We start from the raw sequence: 10,711 nt of genomic DNA on the forward strand, positions 1-10,711 counted from the left end.
CAGGGGCTAAAGTCAAGTCAGATGAACTCAAATCCAGTTAAATTTATTTGTACTCCTCAACATTTCTGCCTGTTTGACCTGCAGGTTACCATCAGAGTATCTCAGGAAAGCAGCGGCTCTCACAGGTGATTCATTGTTAAGTGCCAGAAAGTACAGAACCGTGTAGATTTAAAGACAATTTGGTAACAATATACTGTTGTAGTAGTAGTCATTGTTACATTATAACCAGACTGGTAATAACCCAGATCTTGAGATATTAGTTAACCAAAGTAAGTGGTACATTAAGTTAAGGTAAGTTAGCGAAGTAAGTTATTTAAGTAAATTCAGTCAGCTTGAACCAATGAGCCCCTTTAACAGAAAAGTGGTGATTTCCCACAGCTTCACTGCTTAACAAATGGAGAAGTGCACATTTGACTGGAAGAGTTCTAAGAGAAATAGAATATCATCAAAAAGAAATTTAGAAATTAAAACTATACATTTCAAAACTTTATTTCGGTTACTAAATTGACTGAATATGTATGACTGATTGAAACTGACTTGAATAAATTATCATCAGTTGGCTCAGAAAATTTATGACAAGCAACAGGGATGACCACAGCCTTGTGAAGCAAGGTTTTTCAGCACTTTCAGGGAGATTCCCAAGGCGTGAACTGCAGATTGAGTCAGTGCTTTGAGAGCCACCACATGTAGACATATCCAGGACATATGCTATAATAGCTGTTTTTTTTTCGCGTTTAAGCCACTCCTGCACCAGACATCATATAGGAAGTGTCTGACCTGCACTAAGGAGAAAAGGACTGGACTGTTACTCAGTGGTCTCTTGTCCTTTTTTCAGATGAAAGTAAATTTTGTATTTCATTTGAAAATTACGTCCTAACCAATATAGAAAATTGATGGGGTATTGTCAAGAGAGACATCAGAGCCAACAATGCAGATGAACTGCATGAAACAACCAGGGCTTCTTTAACACTTTAGCAGAGCCACAGGCTGATTACATCCATGCCACTCTGCATTGATACAGTAGCCCTGACAAGTGTTGAGAGGTTATGTACTGTACTGTACAGTACATGTACATACCTTAAGTAGGCCGAGATTTTTGTTTTAAAACCATTTTTACTGGTCTTGTGTAATACTCTAATTTTAATGTAAACTGAATTTTAGGATTTTATTAGCTGTAAGCCATAATAATTAAACCAATCAGAAATAGATTCTTGTAATTCATTCACTCAGGAGCTTGCACACAGAAAAAACTCTGTCTGCAATAAGCTACAATTTTGCAATTGAATTTCTGAAATAAATGAACTTTTCAATTATATTCTTATTTAGTAAGATGTACTTGTATCTGTATGATAATAGCCTGCAAAACTTGATGTTCCCTTTTAATAAAAGTAGTAATTAATTTTAAACAAACATATATTAACCTAGTTTATGAACTAATAAAAATATTCTCTTTATCTGGCAGCAGGGTAGAGTAGAACTATTGATTTAACCCTGAAATTTAGTTAAGATTTAAACTCAGCAGACATGACGCTTCTCTGGTCCCATCGTCAGATGACAGCCTAGTAAGCTGAGTGTCACAGACAGAAAAGGAAAAGCCTTTTTCTTAAGACTCATGCTTTATTAATTGTAGAGTGATTGTCTCAGTCTTGTTTTAGTGACTGCAATGCTTCCTCTCCAGGGGTGGCTCGGGGATTAATATTTTAGACAGAAAAATAAATGAAACTATCCATCAGAGTCTGAAGCATGTCCCAAGGGACAGGGGCTAGCACTCAGGGTACTCTGGGTTCGCACTCAGCCAGCGGACAGTGAGCTCAAGACCAATCAAGCGAGCAGAAGAGCACAGGGGATGGCAGCCGTTTGCCACACATCCAGAGGCCAGCTAGGCTGGAGGGATCAGTGCTTGAACAAAGAGCGCCTGGTCTCCCTCCCGTCACCCACCCCTATATGTCCCAGTTTATTCATAGCGCATCAAGGTGCAGCTAATCTAGTAGTAGCATGTGCACGATCCTGACCGCTTGTCTATAAAGCATCTGTGGCCCGGGGCACAATCCTCTCTGTCAATATTATGTTGTAAACATAAGATATAAATGCCATGTGGACTTGTTTGTGTTGTGATTACTGAAACTGACCCACAGTGTTGACGAAAACTGTGAAAATAATTTAAAATGTAAATCTTTCAATTTTTGTATGAGTTTGTAATGTTTTACCAAAGTTACAACTCCTTGTTCACTGTTCAGCATAGAGATAATAACCTTTTTCTGTGTACAATTTTTAGACCTATTGAGAAAAACTAGCGCTAATAAGTGTTCAAATTAAATTTTACTTCCAGCAAATGCATGTGTTAGTCTTGCCAAGGAGCAGGTGGTGAAGGAGGAAAGAAGAAATCAGTTCCACTTTATGACAATACTCATTTGTTTCTCAATATCTCTTCTTTTTTTTTTACTCAGATGCAGTGGTGCGCGATGACATGAACAACTACATTAGCCAATATTACAATGAAGCCAACAATGGTAAGTGACCATTACAAAGGTATATATATACACATCACCTCTCATACAATGCCTTGTCTTAAATGTTTAACAAATAAAACTTTGAAAACTGTGCTGTGGAATTTAGTCAGCTTCCTTTATTCTATTACCCATAAGTAAAATCCAGTTTAAGCAATTGTTTTAGGAAGTCACCTCATTGGTAAACAGAGTCCAGTTGTGTGTAAATCTCAGTATAAATACAAATGTTCTCTGAAGGTATTAGAAGTGTAGGCTGACCTGTAATGAGTCTGCTGCCAGCAGCAAGATGTTGCTCCTCACCACTCATAGAAACAGTATCCAAAGGACTGTTTTCCAGCTAAACTCTGTCTGTATACTATTTAAATGAGCTTATGAATCAACATATAAAAGAGACAGCAAAAAGAGAAAAGGCAGTACCAAGGTTCAAACTTGGGATCTCTGGCTCAAAAGGATGATTTCTTAGAATGCTACATTACCACCCCCATACTGTGTATTCATCGCCAGGGCTATAGTTATACTTTAGTATGTGCACTGACATTGTTTCATGGGTTCTAAAAGTAGTGGTTCATATACATAATGCACATATAGATCAGACAGACCATTGTTTAAACCATCATCCACAAATTAAAAGACTATGGCACAATTACAAACTTACCAAGACATGGGTGTCCACAGCATTAATCAGAGAAACGACTGCCATTCTGCTTAGATGGCAGAATAGGTTGACAGTACAACTATTTATTAGTCATGTAGTCCACAAATCTTACCTTTATGAAAAAATGGCAACAAGAAGCCAGTTGTTGAAAGAAAGGCATGTGCCAAGTACAGTAATTATGTGAAAGAAGATGTCTTGGTCAGATGAAACCAAAACCCAACCATTTTCTCTACATCGAAAAATATTATATGGCTGAAAACTAACACTGTATCACCATGAACACACAATCTTCACCTTAAAATGAGTTGATAGCAGCATCATGCTATAAGAATGCTTTTCTTCAGCAGGGACAGGGAAGCTGGTCAGAGCAGGTGGGAAGATAGATGGAGCTCCATAAAGAGCAATCATGAAAAAAAAACTGTTAAAAGGCCTTTAATGGTTTATATCAAATCATATTCATTAGTGAGAATGGTTTTTGCAAAGTCTAGACTTAAATACAATAGCGAAACTGTAAAAAGACGGGTAATTGATGTTCACCGACACCTTTTATCTAATCTGACTGAGCATGAGCTATGTTACAGAGAAGAGTGGCCACAAATTTCAATCTTTAGATGTTTGTAGTAGGGATTTGATCCAAAAACACATGCAGATGCATGTCACAGCTTTCAGAGTTTTACCATTGTGCATCCTCTTCACAATTATGCACTGCTTTGTGTCGGCCTGTCACATAATAATCCCAATACAGTACATTGAAGTTTGTGTTTGTAAACTGACCAAATGTCAAGAATTTCAATTAACTAATAGTGCTTGTAAAGTTTTATAATATACTGGTTAAATTCTTGTTAATTATGGTATTTTCTTTACCTCCACATGTTCTTTTTTCAAATCTTTATCCAGATACTGGAGCATCTGGTTTAGGGGCACGGGTCATCACCATGGCAGCCATTGATGTCCACCTCCCTAACAGCACCAACTCCATCCAGTCAAATCCGAAGCTTGCCATAGAGCGTGTTGGCAGCACTGTAAGCAACGCCTCCACCAGCATATCGCAGTCCAGTGGCAGCCTGACGGTCCACCCTCACAGTCTGAGCAGCCACACCCCGGGTTCATCCATGGCAGACTGTAGCAGCAGCACAGCTCAGGACGTCAGCCTAAGCTCGCATTGCTGCTGCCCTCCTTCCTTCTCAGGCCAGGACCCCTGCAGGGACCCTAGTGCTGTGGTGCAGGAGCTGCTCTCCTCCCTCTCAGAAGACTCTTGCCTCGCTCAGAAGGGTCTGGCAGTAGACCCCGTCAACCTTAAGCTTCCCAGCCCCACTGGCTCGGAAAATTGCAGCCCAGAAATGGACAAAAGAATAAATCTGTTCAATTGCAAGAACCAGGAGGACAGGCGAGGCCGGGGAAGAGGGTGTGTTCTGATGCAGACGAAGCCCCTAATCCACCTGCAGGGCAGCACCACTGAGCCGTCTCTGGAGGAGAAATACAGGCTTCTAGGCCCAGCTGACTCGCCTCTGGGGCACATGCCTGACACATAAGCTACATTTACAGAAACAGAAGCTTTTCATTTACTTTTTACTGCCATTCTGTTTGCTATATGTCTAATCTTTTGTGACAGGTTGCTTCTCTTGACAGGAACCACATTAGGATCAAAAATTGGGTTTTATCTGTTGCTTTTTAAAGCCATTGTCAGTTCATTCTAACTAAGCTTGTCACAGCTTCCAGCTAAGACTTTTGTTCCTCCAAAATAGAAAACAGAATAAAAACATTTGTAGTCAAGGCCCTTTGTAAATCTATTCAGTCTTATTGGTTTTCTTTTAATGGGTTTTTGAAATGATAAAAAAATACCCAGGTATAGCACAACAAAGACTAAAATAGGATGTGTTCTCAGACACATTCATCATCAGGAATTCTCACTTTGCAGACGTCAGAAATGCACTGAACTTCACAAAAATTAAAACCAGCCAAGGGCCACTCAAGCCTATATTGAACAAAAAATTGTTGAACAAATTTCCAGCAGTTGAATAAGTGTTTTATATTGCTTTTCTATTTAATTTTTGGTTTCTTTTTTTTGTACTATTACCTACAAATGTTGCTCATGCTATTGTCCGTCCTAACAGCTACAGGGTATACAAGACAAGACGGACTATTCAAAGAGCCTGTTTTTTTTTTTTTTTACCTTTGCCTTTCCAGTTTTAATTTGTTTGATCTTTTAAAACAATGGACCACAAATGAAAACTGGCTCAATTGCATTTTTGACCTTGCAGAAATCTTAGCAAGGGGAACAAAATGAAAAGTTACCAGAATGGTCTCTTCACATCAAACTAGACCAGAGTGCTTGTAGCATGAACCTTTAAATGATACATGACAAAAATGGCGATCAAATTCTTTGCACTTTAATGTTTACTGACACTTTTGTAAAGTTGTTGCCAATTGCAGGTGATGTTCTTTGAAGGAAAACAGCAAAAATAAAAGTTCTTATTTCCTTAACTGCTCTCAGATGTACCTGACTCCTGGAAACCTTCCGATCAGACACTCAACAATGCACTGCACAACACAGACTCATCAGCATAATTTTCTTTGTTGCATGCGGTTCTGAAAATGCTAAATTATTTAAGGTTATTAACATTAGACCTGTCACAACAGCTTCTAATTGGTGAAGCCAATGTGACGGTGCTGTTACAGGAGTCATCTTCTCTTAATCATCCTCTCATATCATTAATTTAGAAGATAAACTGCTGTACCATTTTGCTTCTTGTCACATGTTTACAAGTATCCAGAGAATTTTTTAATTCTTAATGACTAAATAATAAATTAAAATAAATTAGTATATTATCAAAAAGTTTATTTATTTCAGTAATTCACTTAACAGGGAGAAACTATGCTATATAGGTTCGCTACATTCAATGTGATATATTTCAAGGGTTTATTTTTATTAATTTCAATGGCTTATAGCTAATGAAAACCCACAATTCAGTTTCTCAAAAAAGTGGAATATTACAATATTAAGACCAATACAAAAAAGATTTTCAAAGCAGAAATTCAGATTATGGCTACTTTATTAATCCAAATGGGTAATTCATTTGTAGCATATCCTTCCATACATTCATTCCCCTCTAGCATGCATCCACAATCCAATGTTATTCATTATGTCAGCTTATCGAAGCGTATGTCCTTGTTCTGTGCAGTATATGGAAACAATACTTGGTTGGGGCTCCTTTTGCATCATTGCTAAAGCGTGCCATGGAGGCAATCAGACTGTGGAACCCCTGGGATGTTAAGGAAGCCCAGATTGCATTAATTGGAACCTTCAGCTCATCTGCATTGGTAGGTCTGGTGTCTCTCGTCCTCTTCTTGACAATATTCCATAGATTCTCTGGGACTGATTTCAAGATTAGATACAAAATTTACATTTATCTGAAAAGAGGATGTTGGACAACTGATCATCAGTCCAGTTCTTATTCTCAGCCCTGGTAAACACATCTGACATGCTCTAAGTTTCAGGAAGGGCTTAAACAAAAGGAATGTGAAAGTTATAACCCAAGTCACAGATAAATCTGTGTATAGTGGTTCTTGAAGCACTGACCCCAGCCTCAGCTGTTGCCTTGTGAATTTCCCCCATACTCACAAATGAGCTTTTCTTAACAGTCCCCTCAAGGCTGCTGTTATCCTTGTTGCTTGTACACCTTTTTCCACCACACTTTTCCTTCCACTCAATTTTCCATCAAAACACTTGCGCACAGCACCCAACAGCCAGACAGACTGGCTACTGGACAGCTGTCAAGTTAGCAGTCTTCCCTATGATTATGTAGGCCTCTAGATGTGTTATTTCTGTAATAAACAAGATTTATAAATTGGCTTTTAGCTATTATCATCAATAACCTATACATCATAGATGTTCACAAAAAGTTAAAGTTTACTTTTTTTTTTCTTTTTTTCCCCTTTTACTAACAATTAACATACAACTATATCCAAGGGATCTGCAAACTACTTGCTAACACCATTGCATCAATCTGGTTTACAAGAACACCAATGCCCATTGCCTGCCATTGCGCTAGTTAATAAATAATGATCTGCTTGGCACTTGATGCAAACAAAGGAATCCTGTTGAATACCGGTGCCAAACTCTTGCTCACCCTCTGTTTATTGCAGATGCCATTGTGATAAAAGAGGAGCCGTGAAAACAAGCAAATAATTCAGACAGCTTCACCCAGAGCTCACTCTCAGCCACACAGATCAGACAGGAAGTTATTTAACAAACATTACTAAGGAATGAAAATAACAACCATGCTTGCAGAGTAAAAAACATTACCAAATACGTTTTCTTCAGGTATGCCTAAATGATTTATATCGACAGTATATATTATTAGTGACAATTGGAGCTAAGTGTTGAGTTTGAAAGAGATGGACTTCCGTACTGACTTTACGGAGAAACTTCAAGGAGTAAATTACTTTTGGGACCTCTCCAGTGAAATCAGTAGTGCAGTATCTGTCACTCACAGGAAGACAAGCAAATGAACAGTGACCATTAGATTCTTAATTATTAAAGTGTGTTAATAAAGGCTCAGAGGGAGTCACTTTGAATGCATTAACACTACATGATCATTGTTTTCATTTTGATTAGTTGAGGGAAATCGACCTGCAAGATTAGGTTTTTACTTACTGATTTGGGTATGATAAGACCTTTGTACAAATAAGTGAAAACATATTGTTACAGAGTAAATTTAATGAATGAGTTTACAAAATCAAAATAGAGAAGCCAGTGTTAACAAAATGACCTGATATTTGTTTTTCTCTTAAATAGTGAGTTAACTTTCCAAATGGTTAAAGACAAAGGTTATTGCAAGATGAGCCTCAACACTCATTTTATTGTTTGTGTTTTAATCCTACGAAAGCATACAGAAGCTTTTTCACATGATATCCACAGGCTTTCTGAAATGCAAGCATAAAGTTCTACTGTGATGAGTGAATGGAGTGCATGACTGCGGTTTTAGGTTACAATGTGTCATCTTGGTCAGTCTAATAAGATTCAGGGTAACTTTGATTAGGTCTTCTAATGTCTCCTTTTGAGAGTTTATTTTTGTGCTGCTAATAGATTTTCATAAAATTGTCTCCTGTAAAGCACATGTTCACAACCAATGATGAGTAAAGGTGGAACTGACTTGAAAATTAACTGTTAATATTATATTTGCTGCTGCTTAAAGTTCTTAATACCACTTGTGTCAAATTAGCATTCACCTCAAACAAAAATCGCATCATAAAGCTTGGTGATGTTGTTCCAGGAGATATTTAAACATGCAAAAATGTCATTGGCAATACATGTTGCTGAGAGACTGCATTTTAATTTAATTTCCTCTAACACAAAAGCAGAAGGTTGACAAAAAGTTGAGTGGACCAGTTAGGAGGGGTCTGTGGCTACTCTTGGACTGTGTTGATCATCTTTACATGAATAATCAATCAAGGGTTTCTTCTAATTATGTATACATGTTGATGCTTGATAAATGACCAACCCAACCGCAGTGCATTAATGCAGCCGGGGTTGAATTTAGGATGATGTTGGCCCCTGGTATTGAACCAGTTTTTAATACAAAATTTTATTTTACGCATACAAATTCCATTAGAATGATTACGAGTTATACTGTACATAAACCTCAAGGATTAGAGGCGAGTGCATTTAAAATTACAGCATTTCCTAAATAATCTTTGTATCGTCCTTTCCTTTAGGACTACTTATAAACATGGCATTATTTGTAAAAATGTCCTCAACCATACCAAAAAGCAAGACCCAAATTGTAGTAAGTATGCCAGGCCTGCATGTGGTGAGGCACTGAAATTCATCAAAAATGAAGGGGTGTGGAGCTTGTGATTAAGGTTTGTTGTTACTGAGGTGTTTGGGGCCAAGGGTTTGGTCAGAGTTCACACAATGACATCATTGCATTGAAATAGATGCGTAATGATTATCTACACAAAAATCAATCATCAAACTAATTAAAACACCTCAAATTGATATGGCTTTGTACGCTTTCTTTCTAAGTTTAGTTTCTGCTGAAAGTTATATGCCGCATTGTAGTTTTAGAGAAGGCGATAACATGGAAACATTTTTCTTAAATGCAGGATCTAAATGATTTTGCCATACTAAGTCTCTCCAACTACTCTGCTAATTGTTGTCTGAACCAACAAAATTGTCAGCTACCATGTGAGTCATAAGGCACAAACTCAAGCTGAAATCTGTAGTGTACAGGGCCTTGCAAAGTTCTTTAAACCATTTGAACCTTTCACACATGACAAATTGCAATCGCAAAGTTCATTGTATTTAATTGGAATTCTATGGTATAGACCAACACAAAGTAATGCATATTTGCAAAGTTGAAGGTAAATTGTACATGTTTTTATTCATAAACGAATGTTCGGAAAGCGTGGCATGCATTTATGTATAGGTCAGTTCTTTGTAGAACCACCTTTTGTTCCAGTCACAGTTGCTAATTATTTGGGGGATATCTCCAGCAGTGTAGAACATCTACACATTAAACTTTTAAGCCTTACTTTTTTGTAAAACATGTCAAGCTCAGTCAACAGTATTTATTCAGTTTTCAAGTCTTGCTACAGATTGTCATTGATATTCAGAACTTGATATTGACAGGATATTTCTATCACATGAATATGCTTTTATTTAAACTGTTCCACTGTAGCTCTTGTCTGGAAGTTTAGGACCACGGTCCTTCTGGTAGGTGGTCCTAAACCATAATCTCAAGTATTTGCAGCCTCTTTTCTTCATGATTGCTCTGGATTCCCCCAATTTCATCTTCCCATCAACTTTGACTATTTCCTATCCTTGCTGAAGATAAGAACCACCACAACATGATGCTGCCACCACTGATTACAGGAAAATTTGAACACAGCTTAATGGCACCAAACAGCAGGGTATACTGCATATCAGAAAAGTCTAATTGAGAACAAACAGTTGTGAGGAATATAACCACATCTCTGCTGCAGCCTGACAGATTCAGAACACATCTCACGAAAGACACTCCTCTAAGAGGCTCTGAAGCAGGAGAAAAATACAAATAAATTATACATGAGTTTTTAAAAAGCTTCTCAGGTTCTTTTTTGAAACATTCTTCTTAAGTGGAAAAAAACGCTCAAGAGACTGTTGCCATAGCTACAGAGTATTTTTTTGTTGCATTTCTTTAAACAGTTTGTGTCTCCCTCCACTCAGACTCTTGTCATCCTTTCTTTAAGTAAAACTGGGTCAGCTCAAAAAGATAAAATAAAATAAAAGAGAACTAGAAACACAGAGTGACCAAACTAAATCACTTCACTCCTCAGGGAAGACAACATTAATTATTTAGTTAGTTAGTTCTCTGAACTCCACATAAAATAAGGTCTGAAACATGTGCTTAGATCTGATTTGACTCTACCCACATTTTTCCCCAGTCTAAAAGGCAAACAACAAGAAATTTACATCTTTCATGGCTCCTGCATTATCAGATTAGAAGATGCTGGAGCTAGTTAGTCATGTGACAAACATAACACAACTGACTTGGTCCCGTTGGGA

General features: G+C 37.6%; 1 protein-coding gene across 1 annotated transcript in view; it reads left to right on the plus strand.

Moving 5' to 3' along the window:
• LOC124866884 (transmembrane protein 266-like) overlaps positions 1-5,646 on the plus strand; it is a 59,791-nt gene extending 54,145 nt beyond the window's left edge. Inside the window, exons 10-11 of the mRNA XM_047362905.1 lie at positions 2,448-2,510; positions 4,060-5,646. Of these exons, the coding sequence (XP_047218861.1) occupies positions 2,448-2,510; positions 4,060-4,694 (698 nt within the window). The 3' untranslated portion in view covers positions 4,695-5,646. The remainder of the gene's footprint in view (positions 1-2,447; positions 2,511-4,059) is intronic.
• Positions 5,647-10,711: the final 5,065 nt, after the last annotated feature.

Source organism: Girardinichthys multiradiatus, chromosome 4 (assembly GCF_021462225.1).
Source record: "Girardinichthys multiradiatus isolate DD_20200921_A chromosome 4, DD_fGirMul_XY1, whole genome shotgun sequence".
Lineage (NCBI taxonomy): Eukaryota > Metazoa > Chordata > Actinopteri > Cyprinodontiformes > Goodeidae > Girardinichthys > Girardinichthys multiradiatus.